The sequence below is a fragment of the Diplotaxodon limnothrissa genome, linkage group LG23 (genome assembly GCF_057381915.1).
Source record: "Diplotaxodon limnothrissa isolate DT_005_m linkage group LG23, D_limnothrissa_male_GT1.1, whole genome shotgun sequence".
NCBI classification, from domain to species: Eukaryota; Metazoa; Chordata; class Actinopteri; order Cichliformes; family Cichlidae; genus Diplotaxodon; species Diplotaxodon limnothrissa.
Genome location: NC_140617.1, coordinates 26,987,163 through 27,006,734, shown reverse-complemented (window position 1 = coordinate 27,006,734; position 19,572 = coordinate 26,987,163). Strand labels below are relative to the sequence as shown.

The window sequence follows — 19,572 nt, the reverse complement described above, 5'->3', positions numbered from 1 at the left end:
TTTGTTGTTAAGTCGGATGAAAAAACGATTTAAAAGCAGCTGATTCAGACTTCATGCTTCAGCTGATATTTCCCCTGTAGTTCTCCTGCAGTGTGTCGACTTTCAGAGCCAACTCCAGCCACACAAGATCGACTTCAAAAGACAGTGAGAGTTTCTACGCTGGGCTGAAGGTAAAGCCTCCTCTGACTGTTTTAAAACCCCAGTTTGGTTTCATTTCTCAGTGAGAACCTCATAGACTCTTATTCCTTTCTCCTCAGTTCTCTCCAGATGTGCTCCACATAGCAGAGAACAGTAAGGAGCACGAGGTGACTGTCCACAGTACCGTCCCCATCCCCTGCTTCACCTCCAACATCGGCCACCAGTGTGGAGTCCCTCTGGCTCTGACTGTCAACAATCCAGGTCAGACCTGTGGGAAAACAGGAGATAGAGTCTGTGTCATCACCTTTATCTGCAAGGACATAATAAATCTACAGCTTGAGTATATTTAAGGTTAACCTGCAATTTAGTTAAGTACTGCCTGCAGCAACCACTACAGTTGGACAAATATTGCCCCCATTTAAGCATTAATGTACCCGTTATTGGGTAATTAACAAAAATCACCAAACACAAATTAGAGCAGCTGAATTAACTACTGAGGCCACAGTCGCGCATTAATAAAACAATCAAAACAATTTCAAGCATTTCTCATTTCCTCTGGGATCTTATTATTGTTATTCCCAGACTCACCTTGTACATCATCGCATTGAAGCCGGCTAAGAAAGACATCATTACAGTTGTGCAGGCAGCTGTGTGCTGTCTGTTAACATTAATTTACTGCTGTGTTGACATCCACAGACAGCCTGGGCCATGAGGTCTCCAACGTGGTGCTGTCCGCCTGCCAGGTGCAGCTCCAGCCAAACACCTGCAGTGAAGGCAGCTGCGGTTGGGCAAAGTTTTTTGTCACTGCTGTGACTGATTTCACACGTGATGGGAACCGCATGAGCCTGATCGGTGCTTCGCCTGGACCCTCTGCACCACGCCTTTGGAGAAGCTACGTCCCGACATCCCTCAAAGTGAGTGAGGTCATTTAGAACGACAGATTGTTCGTGTGGATAAAAACAGAATAAAATATGATTATATGAAGTTTTCAAGTCATTGCATTCTGTTTTTATTTACATTTTATGTGTACAAAGTTTTGGAAATGGGTTTGTTTGTGTGGTGAATACAGAGTCTGCTGGGATCTGAAGAGCTAGAAATTGCAGCTACAGTTGTCCTACACAATATCCTTGAGGCAGATTGAGAGATGCTTGACGATTTTTCCACTTTTGAAATAAATTTCAAACCATTCGTGAGGATCTTGGAAGGAAACCCTGAGGAGGTTTGGGCGACAGCTGGAATCTGAGGCATGCAAGTTAAATGTGGCATGTGGAGCAACCTTAAGAGGACTTTCTTTTTTGGAAAAACTGTCACACAAAGGCTCTCCTCTGGCCCTTGAGGAGCTTTTAATAAGATCTATAGGGTCACTAGTGGGTAAAAGCTGGGTTTGTGGCACCATGGATGCTTTGTGCTAGGGTCCTACAATAAACACAGTCCTTAAATGGGTTCCTGGACTTATTCAGGATAAATAGAGGGTCTTCAAGTGGCATTTCAATGGATTCCATTATGCCTAACAGGAAGAGAGGACCAGCTTCTAAAGCTAAATGTCGAATGAAAGTATTACTTTAATTAAAGAGAAGTACTACAATGGCTCCAAATAGCAGGTTTTTCCATCATACTGTTTACACATACACACAATTATACAGTTCTTTTTAACACTGAAGGAGAGGTTGTGGTTCAGGACCAAACATGCACTTGTTTGATGGTTTGACATAATACTTAAAGAGCGCCTCTCTAAGCGGTCATTAGTTGTGTCCATACAAGCGGTGACATTATGTAAGATGTGATGTCAGCCCTCCAGACACTCTGTCTCTGAGGAGCTTTTTCATCTGTGTTCAGTGAAAACATCAAAGCCTAAGACCACAGGGTCAGAGGGTATAGCCCCCTTAATCTTTCTTCTGGTGACCTCTACCTCCCACCCCCAGGTCACGGTCCAGGATATTCCCACTTCCACGTGCTACTCTTTGACTGACCCGCATATCATTACACTAGATGGCAGGTAACTTACCTCCAGCTTTTGTTAAATGAATCCATTTATAGGGCAGTTAGTGCAACAGTTAAAGTCTTCAAATTCTTATTAAAAAATCTGCATTTCCTTTTCAGGCGTTACGAGAACCACCAGACTGGCACATTTGTCCTTTACCAGAGCCTCTCCAGGGAATTCGAAGTCCATTCTCGCCAGTGGGACTGCAGCAGTCGACACTACTCCGTTGCATGTAACTGCGGCGTTGTAGTGCGAGAGGGGAACGAGCTTGCCATCTTTGACATGTGCAATGGGCAACCGCAGGAAACGAGGCCACAGCTTGATCTTAAGAACCTCGGTGACAGTGAGGGGAGTCGGGTCAGGGTGCTGGAGTCCCACCAAGGGAAGAAGGTCACCGTAGGTATCTGGACATTTGGAAACTGGTGTCTAGTTATTTGGCTAAATTCATGGTAAAATCATGCAAGAATGATCTGTCCTTCATTCAGATCTGTCATATAAGTTGAATTTTTAATGCATGAGGAGACTATGTTAACTAGCTGTTGGATGTGACTCTCCTCTTGTAGTTGATCTTTCCTTCCGGGGCCTTTGTTAGGGCTGATGTTGGTGATTGGGGGATGAGCCTGTCTGTCCGGGCACCCAGCGTGGACTATGGAAACACTCAAGGCCTCTGTGGCACCTTCGACCGGAACGGCAACAATGACTTCCAGGCCTCTGATGGTGGGTTCTATGGCCCTGATGACTTGCACAGCTTCATAGAAACCTGGAGGTCAGTCTGGGACACAGTGTAGATTTCTAATTTTCAGAATTCTAATCTTTCCTTATTGCCACCATAATTCAGCTGAAGTCTCCACAACGTTATTTGTTTTCCTTTACTTTGTGTGTGTTAGGATAGCTCCTGGTGAGAGTTTATTTGACAAAACACCTCCTGGTATGACACAGGACCTCAGGAGGCCTTTCTGTCGGTGCCAAACAGGATCCAGCACTTCTCAAGAAGCTGGAAGGGGGACGAGAAACTTGTACAATCCCTCTGCTCACTCAGACTGCATAGCATATGATAATGTGGATTACACATCTGTGTTCCCCTCAATGGACACAACAGTCGAATACATCAAGAGCCTGGAAAAAGAGGAAAGCATTCTGGATATATCTGCCTTCAGCAGTCACCCTGTCGAGAGGCGGCACCTCTGGTTTCACGGCAAGAATAATCAGAACAGTGACAGGGATCCTGAACTGGACGATGAGTTCAGAAAGGATCTTCTGCTTTCTGTTGACAGGCCAAAGAGACAGGCGTCATTCCAGCCTGTGTTAATGGCACAGAGCCTAAGCCAGGCTGATCTGGAAAGCTACGCCTACTTTTTCCCAGAGGATCACCAGGTGGAAGCTCGACCAGAGGTGCAACCCCAGTGGCCCACGCCAAGTGGTCTCACCTCAGCCAAAGCCCTTGAAGTATGCCAACTGGCTTTGGTCAACTCCACTGTTGGAGCAGTGTGCCGGGAGCTGCTGGGACGCCGCCTTGGTGAGGCAGTGGATCTCTGCATGCTAGACCTACAGCTTAAAGATGACCTGGGATGGGAAGAGGCGCTGTTGCCATACCTGGAGAATGAATGTGAGAGAAAGCTGCTGGAAAATCTGACCCACAGAGCCTTGGAGGTGGCCAGTACACCGGGAATGCATGGGGAAGTGATTACTGCGCTGCGATGCCCCAATTTCTGCAATGGAAATGGAGAGTGTACAGAGTGGGGCTGCCAGTGTTTTCCCAACTACAGCTTCCATGACTGCAGCCTGGCTGTCAGTGAGTATCAGGAACAGTTATACATATACCAAACATACAACTACAGAGTAAAGTAGATTAAAAGTCACACTGATACTAATCTCTTAAAACTTGAAATTAGTTATATCAAGTCAAAAAAAACTTGCCTTTGAGCAGTCTCTCTTCTAATAGGCCAACCGGTTGAGATAACCGATTTGGAGAACAGTGGCCTCTGTGATATTCGAGTTTTCGACTGTCGCAGCATTCGGGTCTTTGGCCTCGGTTTCATTGACTCTCCTGACCTAAGCTGCTATGCCACTAGACTGAAGGTGAGATGAGGCTAAGGCTAAAATCAATTAAGAGAGTTCAAGTGCTGTTTTGTTCACCTTTCCTTTGAATTCCTTCTGCAGTACATAAACAAAGCGTGGGTTCCAGGGGAAAAACAGCGAACAAAAGCCACCTTCCTCAGCTCCAAGGTTTTAGACTGTGCTGTACCATCTCTGAGCACTGCTGCCATCAATACAGAAGACTTTATGATGGATGACAAACCATACGCACGCTGGGAGATTAAGGCAAGGCTCATTCTCATTTTCACTTGGAATTAAAATCTCTTTTGTTAGGTGTTGACTGCTTTGTCTAAAGGTCTTTGCGTTATCGCCTTCCTCTTTTTCTGTACTAGGTCAGCAATGACGGCTCTCAGTACAGCCAGGCAAAGACGCTGACAATCTACGATGGTATTTGTCAGGTCTGTGAGGCCTCACGCTCTGGACTCTGTAAGTTAAAGGTAACTCGCATGCAAGACGGAGCAATGTTTTTGTTCTTGGGAAGCTAATAAAAATACTTTTCATTAAGATGGATAACATCTTAATGAAAAGTATTATTTTTATTATTATTCATTATTAAAATTGGCATCATTTGTTTGCCATCTTTATTTTTTGTTTGTAAAGCACTCAGAAAAGGGTAGGGAAGTCGAAAAAATGCCAAAATATGGATGTTTGTCCATCTGGAGCCCTTAATTTGAGAAATCCCATTTGCTACTTTTCACAATTTTAAAATTCTTTATTTGCCCTGATGTCGATCATAGGAAACAGTTGCTTTATTGTAAAGTTTCAGTCACTATATACATTTCAGAAGTTTTAATCTTGGTTTATATGCTTTTCTACGGTGGCCCCTAGAGACAAAGCACATACAAATTCCAAAGCACATACAAGCTCCGAAGCACGTGCAAGCTTTTGTTACCTAGTAGCTACACAAGCCAGGAAGTACCAACGACCGGATTTGGTGTGTGGTAGTAACAGGTAAATGAACTTTTTTTTTTAAATTATTTGAATATACATGAGTGTGGTTGTTCTTTCCTTGCAGGTGTTTTCCAGCAACTCCATGTGTTTGCAACAAACTTGCCGGGTTTTTTTTTTTGCAAATCGAGCTCAACACTGCCCCTAGCGTCCTGGAGCACTTCCTTTGTGTTTTGGAGTTTGTACGTACTTTGTCTCTAGGGGCCACCGTACTTTTATTGTAATTGAGTTACATTTATAATTTAAAAACTTCTTGTTATTATCTTGTTATTGTTATCTTGTTATTGCAAAGGGCCAATAGGCTTATATGTTACCCATTGACCAAGTGGTCCTATGACAATTCTGGGTGGACAGTGCTTGCAGGTCAGTAGATCACCCTTTGAAAGCACCATATACATCTTGGCAACCAGTTTTATGCTAGCAACTGCCAGTAATCACTCGTTAACCGGTTGAGGAATTTGCACTTTTTCTTAGCAACCAGTGGTTGGCAAATCATTGCTAACTAGTCCTTAGGCCCGTGTGATGGAAGCTTTAGACTTGAAACCAGCAGTTAAGATCATAAACTCATCATAAAATGTTTACTGTGGTCATGGGTGGATGGATGGGTCAAGTGAGACGTATGATCATTTTTCTCTTTTGTTTACAAAGCTTTCACAATGGTTTAACTTCTTTTTGAAAACCAAAATGCATACCCTTGTTTCATTTACAGTTTATAAATAAGACTAACCATAGTGTGTAAGTATCCACAAAATCATAATTGCTAAAATAAACTTTGTTCCGAGCCATCAGCTGAAGAACGGCAAAACACTCTTGTACTAGAAGGGCACAGGGACAGTTGTTAGGCACTGGAGGAGACAAAAGGCCCATAAATTAGGCTGTGAGACAGCCTGCTCTGTTTTTGCTGGTCTGTTCTTATTCACATGGTCTCAACAGGTGACATGTTATGAAAACCTGGACACTCCAACGTTTGTTCGTGCTAGTCGGGGATGCTGATTGAGGATGCAGATGTGATTCAGTGGGTGTTTAGTGGAAAAGTGTGATGAGGCATTTTACATGCTGTTGGGGGGGGCGAGACGGTCTGCTGCTTGGACGACTACAGCAGCAGCAGCAGTTGGCTATTTTAAATCTCTACATTCTGTGTAAAAGAGGTACGTGAGGGGTCCTGTTGTTCCTGGAACTGTGTTTTATGGGAGACAGACAAACAGCCCAGAGCAAAAACACACAAACAGCTGTAGACAAACAGTATGTAGACATGTGGCTGCCAAGACTGAGCTAAACTGAATTAACTTCAGTAGAGATGTGTGTTTAGAGCTGATTTCCTGTTCATCACTAAACAAAACACCTGAAAAAAATGTGTTTTAAAATGTGAAAACATGCTAATATTGAAAAAAAAGTGAGTCCACAAGCAGATCTGTTTGCTTCTCTTTGTTTGTCAGGAGCGGACATGCAACATCGATGGGATGTGTTTTGCAGCAGGAGACTCCAATCCCAGCAGTCCTTGCCTCCTCTGTGACCCAGACGCCTCCAAATTCACCTGGTCTGTGAACCAAGGTACACACAACTCGAAGTGGATCTCACCGTCTGAAAGGAGAACAACATTTTCTACCTAAACAAACTCAGAACCATCATTAAATTCTGCCCGTGTACTTGGTTTTCTATCTGCCTTCCAGTCAACTCGAGATGAACAACATCAGGGAAAAAAGGCATTTATCTCACCGTGTCAGTGCAGTGGTAGCCATCCAACTGTGGTCCTGTTTGTCTCCATTAGCAGATCAAAGGAGCAGAGGTTTAGGTTTCCCAGCATGCCCTGACCTGCCACTTAACCACTCTCGGAGCGGGAGTAAATCACATGGTTGGTTTCCACAGCAGCACAGACAGGCAAGATTCATGCAAAAAGCAAAGGGACGCTGGAATAAATGACCAGCGTAACAGTTAGTCTTACTTTAAGGATTAAAATGTAGAAATGGATTTTATTTTCTCAGTTTTCACGTCTCAAAACTCAACTACAAAGTAGAAAACAGAGGAATAAATGCACAAGAACAAAACACAATATACAGATGAACTTGAATGCATCTATAAAAATTAAGCTGTATATTCATCTTATATAATAAATATACAGTTATGATCCATACTGACGCTGCTGTCCACCAATATCGGTTTACACTTTAGTACAAAATAAAGTGAAAATCCTCTTTTAGGAAGGCAGGAAACGCATAAACATGTATGTACATACAGTATATGAGGTATATGAGTTTGTACAATTCTAACAAGCTTGAAAGTCAATATTTGGTGTGACCACCTTTATTCTTCAGCACAGTCTGTCTCTCTTAGGCAGCTTTCTTGTGATTTCTTTAAGTTGTCTTCAGGAATAGTTCTCCAGGCTTCTTGAAGGACATTCAAAGCTCTTCTTTGGATGTTTCTGCCTTTTGTTCTGTTCTCTGTCCACATGATCCCACACTGCTTCAGTAGTGTTGAGGTCCGGGCTCTGGGGAGGCCGATCCATGACTGATAGTGCTCCACTGTGTGTTTTTCTATCCAGGTATTTATTGCATTGGCAGTGTGTTTGGGATCATTGTTGTGATGAAAAATGAAGCTACTGTCTATCAGATGCTTTCCAGATAGCATTGCATAGTAGCTCAAAATATTTTCTGTGTTCATAATTGATCAATTTTGAGAAGTTTTCCAACACCACTGACTGAAATGGAGCCCAAACCATGGCAGAGCCTCCACCGTGTTTTATAGATGGCTGTAGTCACTCCCTGTTGTAGCTCTCTGCTGACCTCCTCTGTACATACTGACAATGATTTCAACCAAGAAAGTCAAATCTGGATCTGTCACTCCATCAGACCTGTTGCCACTGATTTTCAGTCTAGCTCTTGTTTAATGTGGCATACCTCAGCCTCAGCCAAAACATTACTGGGAAATAAAGCTGAAAAGAAAAGAAAAGCTCAAGTCCAGAGGCGGTCATGCGTGCTTACAATGATTGTTCCAGAACAAACCTGGAGGTGTGTTTTTGCCAAACCAGGGTTCCCTGTAAAGAGCTTATTTCAGCACAGGAAGCTCCTGTCATCAAACGCTTGTAGTAGGAAGACAGTAAATAGTACGGTGGGAATAAGAGGTGGGATGAAGTGCATCTCAGTCTGTTTTTGTCTGCATTATCAGTCAACAAGCCTCCGACCTTCCACCGGCCTCAAAGCGACTTGCAGACATTCTCCAGCGAGAACTTCGTCTTCCAGTTTACTGCATCGGACCCCGAGGGCTCGGCCCTTCTCTTCCAGCTGGAAGAGGGACCAGAAGGTGCTGTCCTCTCCCCTGCTGGCCTCCTTATCTGGAGGGTCCCATCAGTTCCAGAGAAGGAGGGGCTCCGGACGAGCAGCTCTGTCCGCTTTACGCTGTCTGACGAGTGTAACGCCCAGAGCACCTTCACTGTGGAGGTAGAGTGGGGATAAGCTGCTAAGCAGTAGTCTGCTGATGTAAATGTGATACACTGATGTTGTTAGATATTAATAAAATCCAGACATTCCTCAGCAGTGTCTGTGTTTCCCATCTGCAACACAGATTGTCGTGGTGCCGTGTGGCTGCCAGAATGGACGCTCATGCGTGACGGATATTAACTTTCCCGCCGGCAGTGGGAAGTACCTGTGTGTGTGTCCCGAGGGTACTCAGGGCAAACTCTGCGCCGACGACATAGACGAATGTCTGTCGGCTCCATGCTTGGGCAGCAAGTGCATCGACGTGGCCGGTGGGTACAGGTGCGAGTGTCCTGCAGGGCTGCGAGGTAAGAATGATTAAAAACCTAAAGATTTTTAATCAAAAATGAACAAAATAAAAGCCCTTGATGTTTAAGGCTGTTTTGTTTAGACACACTGGGCTGTTCTGACATCACATGTTTGCAGTCGCGGAGGATTAATCCCAGTGATGGTTTTTGATTACAGAATCAACATCCTCTGTGTGTGTTTTTGGCAGGTTTAACGTGTCTGGAGGATATCAATGAATGTGAAAGGAAGCCCTGTTTTCCGGGAGTGCAGTGCTTCAACAGCTTTGGCTCCTATGGCTGCGGCCCCTGCCCCAAAGGAATGGTGGGAAATGGGACTTCGTGCACTGGTAAGTATGGGCTTACTGCATTACTACCCATAGGCAGTTTATAAAAAATGGAGCTCCACTAAGAGACACTCATTCGTGAGCCTCTGCTCCTCCACATTTAAAGGAGCCATTGAGGTGGATGCCTCCTGCATGCCTGCTAATTGAGGTTTTCCCAGCATGGGAGTGGACCCCTAGGCAGACCTGGTGAGATTATGTGTTTCAGCCGGCTTGGGAATATATCTGCTTCTGCCCCCCATAAGAGAGAGGAGGTGGCTGTTGAGAGGAAGGTCTGGGCATGCCTGCTTAAACTGCTGCCCCTGTCACCAGAATAAGTGACAGAAAATGTAGCTTCTAGGTCTGGAAATATTAAGGCTGTGTGGAAGTTCTTTAATTGTGCATTATTTATAATACCCAGCAGGGGGTGACCCCTCTGGTTTCAGGAAGAAGCCAGATTGTATAGAAGTCTATGGCTAACTGACCCTAATGCAAACCAACTCTTCCATGATGAGTGGTCAGATAACCAGACTGAACCAGAAGCTTGGTTAAGGCTACCAAACGCATCTGGTCGAGGTGCAACTTGCTAAATGACATAAGGGACCCGACAAAATATTAGTGGGAGTGTGTGTCTGTATTTTAGCCTGTATGTACACTTTTGGCCCAGTGTGGATTAGAGAAAATCCAACACAACTTCAAACGTGTGCGCCCAGTTCTTGTTTTTTTGAAGTCATTAACTGTACAGTGCTGTACAGCATTGTCCCATTGCATGCTGTGCAATCATTCCACCCTGGAAAAAGAACAGTTCAAAGAAATCATTAAAAGCCCAAAATTGCCATGACATTCGTGCCCATGATGAGTAGATGTAAACTTCTGACCACAATAGTAGAGCAGGGCGATATGGCCAAAAATATTTATCACGATATATATTTGAAAATTTGCGATAACGATATAACCGACGATATAATTGATGCAAGACAAAATACAACTCCACAACATTACTAGCGCAAAAAGACAACCTTCCATTTATTTTCACTTAAACAAGAAGCTGGTTTTTATGTACATTAAAGCTTTATAAAAATGTAACAGTGCAAATGCAAATTCCTTGCTGAAAGTTTAACCAAAAGGCATTTCCAGTAGAAATGGGCTGACATATCCTGAGCATAACCATGTATAATATCCACTGAAGTTAAAAAGAGGTGCTTTGCAACATTAAACTGCAGTGTGCAGTACGCATTTTTCGGACCATAAGGTGCACGGGATTATAAGGCACATTAAGCGAAACAAAGCAGTCAGATAAATCAAACTTTATTAAACTCATTCTTCTTGCTTCCTCCACTTCTGTACCATTGATTCATTAATGTTGAATTCTCTGGTAGCTGCTCTATTCCCATGTTGTTGCAGTATATTAATGACTAACCTCGTATTGTGGATGGATTATCTCAGTTGTTCTCCTGACTGAAGTTTGGTCCGTTTACAGCATCCTGCCATGCGATTGCATTTGTCTCTAACCATGAAGAACCTTCACGTTAACTTTTATAAGTGGAAAAGTGTTAGTGTTCGTCCTCCAGCTTCACTGTTTATGTTATGCTAACATAGCTGTGTCGCTAGCGATCACGTAGCACATCATTATATACCAGCTAGCCAAACTTCAGTAACCCTACAAACGTCACTGCTGTTTAGTTTCCTGTCTTCATTTATGTTGGAAGTGATAGCAGAGCTGTACGTTTGAATTTTTTCAGAAATCTCTCAGTCAGAACATGCAATATCATGCTTAGGTAACTAGCGAAACTAGCGAGCTAACTTCCGCTAGCTTCCTGCTAACTTCTAACTCCGTTAAATGTAATAACTTTTGTTTTCATGGATGCCTGGAAGTTAAACTTTATAGTTACACCTGGTAAAGCAGCAATGCTGATCGTTTTATTAAAGATGAAAGAATTTAGACAGTTTTTAACTCTAAGTGATGCTGCAGTGTTGTTTGACCTGAAGCATACGGAGTTTAGGACCCAGATTACTCCCAGATTTAAGAGCATCTTAGAACGGCCGCTTGCATGTTCTGCAAAAAAATGTGCTTTGTTGTGTATCTGACGGACAAACACCAAACCAGTTCCACATCACGGAAGTTGCACCATTTTTACAAACCAATTCTGGTTCATCTGTTTCACTCAACAATCGGCCATGTGCGTATGAAAACAAAGGCACTGCGCATGCGCGTTTTACTCCCATTCTATCGCGATATTTCATTTTCCTATCGTTGCCTAACATTATACCGGTATTACCGTGAACGGTATAATATGGCCCAGCCCTACACAATAGTATATGTCTTGAGCAGAAACTGAAAGGAAGCTAGGCGTGATTAAGTGACGTCAGGTGGCGTCACGGCACCCAAACGAGACCACTTATTTTCCTATAGTTAATCCTGCTTTCCAAAACAGCCCTGAGTTTAACAGACACTGCTGTTGTCTGAGAGGGTGTAGCCCCTCTGTACAGTTTACAGCCTCACATAATAAAAAAATAGTCAATTTCTCTATTCATTTCCCAGCAGCATTTATCATATGTTCATCTGTTTGTTGCTGTGATATTGGTTCGAGCATTCCAGCAAACTTGTAGCTAATTTTGTTGTTGTTCCAACTACATTTAAATTAAAGCAGCTATCCAAAAAAAGAGTGAATTCGTTCATTGGAGCCGTGTGTCCCGGAGGAGCACTCAGCAGTGAATGGAAACCAGATGGCTGATAGTGCTGCCTTGTACTGTGACTGCTCACGTTGTTTTGGAAAGACTTTTGGCTTCCACCAAAACTCAGTAATTATATAAAAATACATGCATAATATGGTAACTTCTGCTGTTGCAAACCTGCAGCTTTATTTGTTTCCTTTATATTGTTGCAATCTGTGCCAGTCGGTGGGAAATGCCTCGATGTTGAAGCACACTTTGTTTTAGGTCAAAGAGGGTGTTTCCAAAATTTTCAAGGCTAATGGCTAATCAGTTATTATTTTTCAGGCATGCAGAGATCTGTCTTTTTTCTCCAACATTCAAGGAACATAACCGTGTCTTTAGGCAGCTATGGTGACGTGACGAAGAAATGCTATCTCAATTAAGATACTTGTCACAATACAAATCCTGCCATAAACCTGCATTCTATTTAATGATCAGTAGTGGGCGATTCCTGCAGGTTTTAGATGTGTCCTTGATCCAACACAGCTGATTTAAATGGCTAAACGACCTCCTCAACATGTCTTGACGTTCTCCAGACGTTCTCTGGTAATTAACTTATCATTTGGTTCAGGTGTGTTGACCCAGGGTGATATCTAAAACCTGCAGGACACCGGCCCTCGAGGTCTGGGGTTCGACACCCCCGAGTTAGGCAGAGCAGTCACGTTCCTAACTCCAGGATTTATGGGTGTCTACGGGAATTGTTTCACTTTTGGTTCCTGGATTTTAACTACAAAGATATTGTTAACTGAAGATGAGAAGTTAACAGCATGCTTTAAGGGGTATTTATTATTTTCTTCTTTTTTTTGGGTTGTATGGAAGCCCCAAACGTAATTTCATTGTTCTTGACAATGACAATAAATAAATAAATACTAAATACTGCAAGCACAACACTGGTGCACGTACCCATACTTGTCAAGGTGAATATTAATACAGGGTTAAATTAGTTGCTTTCACGATCTAAAGAGAAAAAAAGCCCCAGAATTCTCACCTAAAAGACATCATGTTGATCCATATTCTATTCAATTCAGTTTTATTTACATAGTGCCAAATTAACCATATTGCCTCAAGGTGCTTTATATTATTTGCGTAAGCACTGGGGCTGATGTTGCATTCCTGCAGTCACATTATCCTTCCAGTAACAGAAGAACTCTGTGGTGTGTGTTTACAGGAGTTTCTGCCCCTAAAAGGAAAAAAAATCTGGGTCTACAGTAAAGCACAGAACATTAATTAAACTCAGCAGCATATTATTTGCCATTTTTATGGGACCTTGTGGCAGAAGATTCACAGGGACAGATAGTTGGATTTCCTAATCCCCTTTGTTCTTTAATCCTCCACATGTCCACTGAGGGCCTTCAGCTTGACTTGTTTGACCTCTACGCTCAGTTCATTTTAAGACGCATAACTTTGTGTGTCAGTGGAGTTGGACAAGGTCCTTAAATTTTAAATGACAAGCAGGTCACAAGTTTAGATCCACTCACCAACGGCATGAATGTCATAGTAAATGTGGTTCTTTTGAGGATTTCTTTGAAATGTTCTATTTCCACGGTGGAATAATTGGACAGCATATGTCTTTAAAACAAGAATTGTGTGCAGAAGTTTGAATTTATTTTGGATTTTTTATAATCCAAAAAGGCTCAAAAGTATACATACAGGCTCAAATACATTCATAAACTCACTTCAGTCTTTTAGTATTTGATGCTGAAGGTTCCAGATCATCAGTTGCACAACAATTGCACATTAAGTACAGGTTATTCAGAAAGAAAAGAAACTTAGCAATACACACCCAAAGCTACAAAGCAGTTACCTTGAGATTAATGAAACGAACCCTTTAAACCCTTTAACCTCTCCAACTAATCAGTTGTGGTTTGACAAATCAACCGTCATTGGTAGTTTTGACGAGTCAACCGGGCAGAAGGAAGTTCAGTTCTAATGAAAAAGTTGAGAAAAGTCAAGTGTCAAAGGTAAAGGTTTTGGAGAGGCATTCAAAACTAGACTCCAAAGTCTTATTGAATCTGCCTTAATTCTAGTAAGTAAGAAGTCTTTGCTGTAGTAAAGCAGGATGAGTCAGATTATTTGACCTGCTGCCATGTCTGAAGCCTGTTGAGGTTTTCTGCTACTACTGTGGCAAGAGATATCTTTACACAAACTTGACCCAAGGTCTCGTCTCTTGCTGGGAGTCACAGTTCATTAAACGTAACCTTTTGAGCCCTTCCAGGTTTTCTGATTTACAGCAACCTCCACATCCTTCACTGTACCATCTCTCTTTTTTGGTCCTTTATTATTGATTTAATGCAATGTGTTCTGAAGTGGGTGATCTTGATGCTCAATTGGATGTAAAAATTGAGGATAGCAATCCAGAACATAATTAGTGGCTTTCTTATTACAGTATTTCTCAGTCCAGCTGCCTTCCCTTCAACATCTGCTCCTCATATGACTGGCTACGAGACACCAGATGTTCTGCTCCAACCACCCAAAATAAAGACAGGCGCTTTCCTGAAGACCTCAAGCGGTAGCTCCCCGCAGATGACAGCTGAGGCCAGGAAAACAGTTCCAAGAATTGACCCACAAATGAAATCAACCACCTGGACAAGGACAGCAGGAATTAGCTCCAGCCCTGAAGTCACAATAGCAGAAACCAGCAGGCGCAAAACACCAACCGTTCCCCAAACAAATATTGATTCTTCACGGGAAACTCAAGCAGCTAACCTAAACCTATCCAGGACTAACACAGACATGTTCAAGAACCTCTCAGAGATTGTTCCACGCCGAGTCAAACAGGAGCAATCTAAATTCAGAAATACTACAAGCAATCCTCCGACTGTAGCTTCACCATCAGATCATGATAGACCAGCTGCAGGTAAGCCCCAAATTTCCAATAAATTCCATTTAAGTTTTCCTTAATGTGCGAGGTATCACACTGTGCTGAGCCTCAAGCAAATATGAAGACAAGGAGACTTTAAAAGGGAACATTCAGTCATTCTGGCCATAATGTTTTATCACAGTCATTAAAATAAGTACCAGGAAAATAATTCACATACTGTAGTATACATATTTTTTTTAGTTTAGCTATAAAAGCTGCCCTAAGGGGATTCAGGATTTCAATTTGAGAACACTTAAACAGGTCGTTTTCAGATGTTAGGAACAACCGACCAATGTGATCTTTTTTTGGAGATCTTACCACTGTGTGTGCTTGAACAACCATTCAGAAACAGGGAAATTCACATAAAACAAAAACAATTTAGACAAAAAAAATATTGTTTTTTTACTCTGTATTCAGGAAAACTGTAGTTCAATGATATGTTACCTTACAGAGCTAATGCTGCAGTCACAATAGGAAAATCAGTGGAGACCATGGCACACCCAAGATCATTGCGATCGTTTGTGAGCAACTTTCAATTTTGCTGCTTCTTGAAATGGTTGTTTCAAAGACGAGGACCAGATCTGTGATCACTCGCAGTCAGCTGCCGTCTTCAATGAGTCATCAGTGCATCAAGATAGTTATAAAACAAGCAATAAGATCAAATCAGGCTTGGTTGCAATTGAATGGAGTCAAGTTGGCAATTACATGCGTCAGTTACTTACTGTTTATGATAATACGGGATTAACTGTGATAAACTCATTGGCAGTCTGTCTGCATTTATAAATGAGTTTGCAACTACTTGTAAACCTTCACCAATCTGTTTGAGAGAGGTCAGACTGCGACTGTATGGAGACACGTTGCCTCCCACAAGGAGGCCTGTGTGCCTTGTGATCAAAAGTGAACGCCCACAGGTTGAAGGTGGAACACCGTCAGTGTAATCGTTGATTTTTTCCTCATTGCCTATTACTACTCTAGTCTGAACCATTACAGCGCACACAAGGATATTTGTAAGTATATTAATATTTGATACTTGTAAGACTAGAACTAATGAAAGAAAGCAAAAATGAACTTTGCAACAGTTTTATTTGTATGTTTTCAGAGATGTCAGAGATGCAGATTGTGTTTGCTACAATCCGAGCCTTCTTATAGGACAATGATTGATCTCATACAACTTTATCTCCCAGGATCAGTGAGGTCTTTGGCTGTCAGTTTATCAGCTACATGCGCCAGCAGGCCCTGCTTTCCTGGGGTTCAATGCATCAACCGCAGACCGCCACATGTGGGCTACGTCTGTGGCCGCTGCCCACCTGGACTTTATGGCAACGGTCGCATCTGCATGAAGAACTCCAAGGAAGGTGAGGGAGCTTTTACATTTAATATTTTAATGCGTTTGGGGATAAGCTTCCATGATTTTTAAGTCTTGTCAGGGACTTTGCAGGAACCAGAGTGATTATAGAGTTTTTCACAGGCCTTTAGGACATTTTAAAAAAAAGAAAAGAAAAAAAAAGCAGTTGAATGCAGTTGAAGTTTCCTTTAACCCTAAACTAACTAATGCTGTTGGCTTAATTCAGCCATAGATCTACTTACACTGGCTGGACATCAGGTGTTTCATAACCTTTGGGTCACATCTAGCCCCACACATGATTGGTCAATGCTGTAATTGAGTCACAAAAGCAGCCCAAATTGGGGTGTCTGCTCTATATAGCATATTCTTCCGATTCTTTGTACAAAAACACATTGTGTTGTTTTTCAAAGGACAAAAATAAGCATTAATCTGATGAAAACATCTGTCAGTAATGTGCATCCTTCCATACACTGTGGTCTGCTTTTAAGAGCTTATTTTGCACTCGTTATATTCTGGTTTCCCTGATGTTGCTTTATGTGTTTTTCTTGATTGGAAAGAATGTCATTTATTGCAGGAGATAAATCAGCATAAGTGGTTGGAGACTGCCTGAATGAAATAACCACCTCTGGTGCATTGCTTTTTGAGTCGGTTCCACAAAGTTTCTACAGCAGATTCCTTAATGTGACTTCACACAAGGGGAGATGGTGGGGGGGCTCCCAACTCTAAAGAGACAGTCTGATTCCAACTTAAATCCCTTTATTGTGGACTGTGTTTGTCTGGAGAGTCACATCACCACAAACAAGACATTAATCGCTTAAATTGCTTTGCTGTTCTTCTCTTTACTTTTATTTGTCCAAGGACTGAAAGCAGACATGCTTTTTTCCTTCAGCATGTCATCGTTTGACCAGATGTTCTGCTTTTCAATTTTAGTTTTATTTTGCTGTATTTTATCATTTAACGCAGCGTTTTGCAGATTCCTGTCAAACTTCTGTTAAGCCTGTCAAGCTGTGTTTAGTACGCAGCGACACATACGCGATACACAGCAGAATGACATCAATGGCAGCTTTATAATGACATGATCTGTAGCACCCAAAGCTGCTGCTTTAGCATATTTTAGTAATCTAATGCTTCTCAGTAAAGATTTCAAAGCTATGACTGGAAATTTACGTTTTGGGGTAGAAATATGAATATCTTAGGGCTCAGTACCTCAGATCTAGTTGCTGGTTGACCTGGTAACCATTGGCCGCTAGGGAAAAATTTATATTCCCTGACTGGTTGCAATGAAACTGATTGCTAAAACCTCAGTTATGCATGCCTAGAGACCAATCAATAAACCCCTGCTAACCACCAATGAATAAACCGCTTGGCATGTCGTTGCTGAAGGTTGCGAGCTGTTGCTAGGTGAAATTGGTCACACAGAACTTTATAATGTTGCCCTGAAAACCTCCTTACAATTATTTTGGTCACTGGGACGCTGTCACCAGTTGTTTGTATGGAAGATGCTGTCTACAAATACTTACCAACTACTCACAGAGTGGTGAGACTGTGAAAAATCCAACATGAATAGGAAGTGGCAGTCATTTGAAAAGTTGCACCTTCTAAAATGTCTTGGTTGCAGTTTTTACTTTGAAGTTAAACATTTTCTGTTTACATCTTGAGACAATTTTTTTTTCAAATTTCACTAATTTTGTGAGCAATTGCATACTGTTTGCAGGCAGGTTAGTGTCATAAGAATACATGTGACTGCAGCAATCTGCTAGTGGCAAGGGTTTTCATACTGCACTCTCTTTGTGACCACTTTCACCTACAGACAGCTAGCAACCATTCACCAATCAGTTGGGAAAATACACATTTTTCCCTAGTAACTGGTAGTTGCAAGCAGCTTTGTGACAGGCCTCTAGTGTGCGTGACTGGCAATCTATTTCACAGCAACTGCCAATAACCCCTCACACCAGTCTGAGGCCTGTGTAACTGAGGCCACTCTGCTGTTCTACTTAACTCTAGTTAAGGCCAAATCATATTTCTTTCTGTAACATATTTTTAAACCACTGGAGATGACCAAAGTGCTGTCCATACCACTGTGGAGAACATAAATAGATCGAAAAAATAGAAAGAAAGACAGAATACAGGATCCAGTTGTATAAAATCAAAATATAAATAAAATTAACAAAGGTATTCTAAAAACAAGACAGAACAGGAAAGAAATGTAACACTAAAATATAATAAACAGTAAGAATATGTGAAGGCCATCAAAAACATGCATATCTTTGGGGGTTTCGTTTCATTAGAGACTTAACATTTGATTGTTCCAGAGTAGGCACTGCCAAATCTCCCTTATTTTGTAGAAAAACTACAAGCAGTTGATCTTAAAAGTAATGCCTTTTTGGCTTGATCCGGATTCTATCAGCAAAGAAGTGGATGAACTATTAGATTTCTGCAAGAGCATATGCAAGGTAAATAAAATAGGCCCTAAACTGGAACCTTGAGGCACACCATAAGTAATTGGGGCTGTACATGAAGAGAAGAACCCATTTTTCAGGACAGTGCCTTAGATGCTAGCCTAATCCTCAAGAGGGTTCGCAAGAAAGTAGATCTAAATCTTACTGGAAACAAAATGGCACAATTACTGGAGTTTAAAGGCAGCACGTCATCATTAAAAAGTTTGTGTAGAGCATATTTTGTCCTGAGGTGTGATCGGAAATTTTCAGTGGCTTAGTCTAAAAAAGAAAAAGGCTGAGCATACAGCATTTTCTCCATGAATTCCATCATAGAAATATAAGTTCAGAAATAAAAATTACTTAACTCTTTTCAGGCAAGGTTATTTAATAAGGACATGGACTGCTTTGTTAGCAAAATTTGTAATCTGGGAAATTGAAGGTTCTGGAGTGTCCAAAAACTGTGTAGGAACAATATCCCAGGGGCAGTTGTATAAATTATAGTCATGATTGTGTCATCAATGTGATATACAAGCTAATATGACCGTTATCCCTTTCCTCAGCATCCAATCACCTGCCTCAGCAGCAGACACTAGGCAAGTCCAGCCGATCCTCATATGGAAGTAGCAGCAGCAAAGTCGTCCATGTCCACCTACCCAACTTGCCCAACAGGTATGGTGTCAAGCACCTGTCCTCATCCTTCATTAGGTCGCACCAAGTTACAGGATCAGGTAGAGAGGGTGGCACAGGAAGAAGAGAGGCCATCATTTCTGCTTCAAGGGATGTCGCTGCAAATACTCACATCACACGTGCCAACCCTAGATCAGACACTGGGACATACGCCAGTGCCTCCAGGGAGATTGTCATGCCCCATGTAACAGTCTCCAAGGTGAGTTGGTAACTGTTCAAAGCATTAAAAGAAAATCGTACAGATGGACATTAAAGTCCATTTACTCACTTTATGATCATCTTCCAG

The 19,572-nt window shown here is 42.0% G+C and overlaps 1 protein-coding gene across 1 annotated transcript in view; it reads left to right on the top strand.

Annotated features, from left to right (window-relative positions):
• Window positions 1–19,572, top strand: part of LOC146608231 (von Willebrand factor D and EGF domain-containing protein) — a 37,615-nt gene that overhangs the window by 8,894 nt on the left and 9,149 nt on the right. Inside the window, exons 6-22 of the mRNA XM_085347872.1 lie at window positions 81–170; window positions 258–399; window positions 835–1,052; window positions 2,061–2,134; window positions 2,239–2,515; window positions 2,683–2,885; window positions 3,007–3,911; window positions 4,062–4,198; window positions 4,280–4,441; window positions 4,549–4,653; window positions 6,601–6,715; window positions 8,327–8,598; window positions 8,723–8,942; window positions 9,131–9,268; window positions 14,343–14,813; window positions 16,001–16,171; window positions 19,160–19,485. Of these exons, the coding sequence (XP_085203998.1) occupies window positions 81–170; window positions 258–399; window positions 835–1,052; window positions 2,061–2,134; window positions 2,239–2,515; window positions 2,683–2,885; window positions 3,007–3,911; window positions 4,062–4,198; window positions 4,280–4,441; window positions 4,549–4,653; window positions 6,601–6,715; window positions 8,327–8,598; window positions 8,723–8,942; window positions 9,131–9,268; window positions 14,343–14,813; window positions 16,001–16,171; window positions 19,160–19,485 (4,026 nt within the window). The remainder of the gene's footprint in view (window positions 1–80; window positions 171–257; window positions 400–834; window positions 1,053–2,060; window positions 2,135–2,238; window positions 2,516–2,682; window positions 2,886–3,006; window positions 3,912–4,061; window positions 4,199–4,279; window positions 4,442–4,548; window positions 4,654–6,600; window positions 6,716–8,326; window positions 8,599–8,722; window positions 8,943–9,130; window positions 9,269–14,342; window positions 14,814–16,000; window positions 16,172–19,159; window positions 19,486–19,572) is intronic.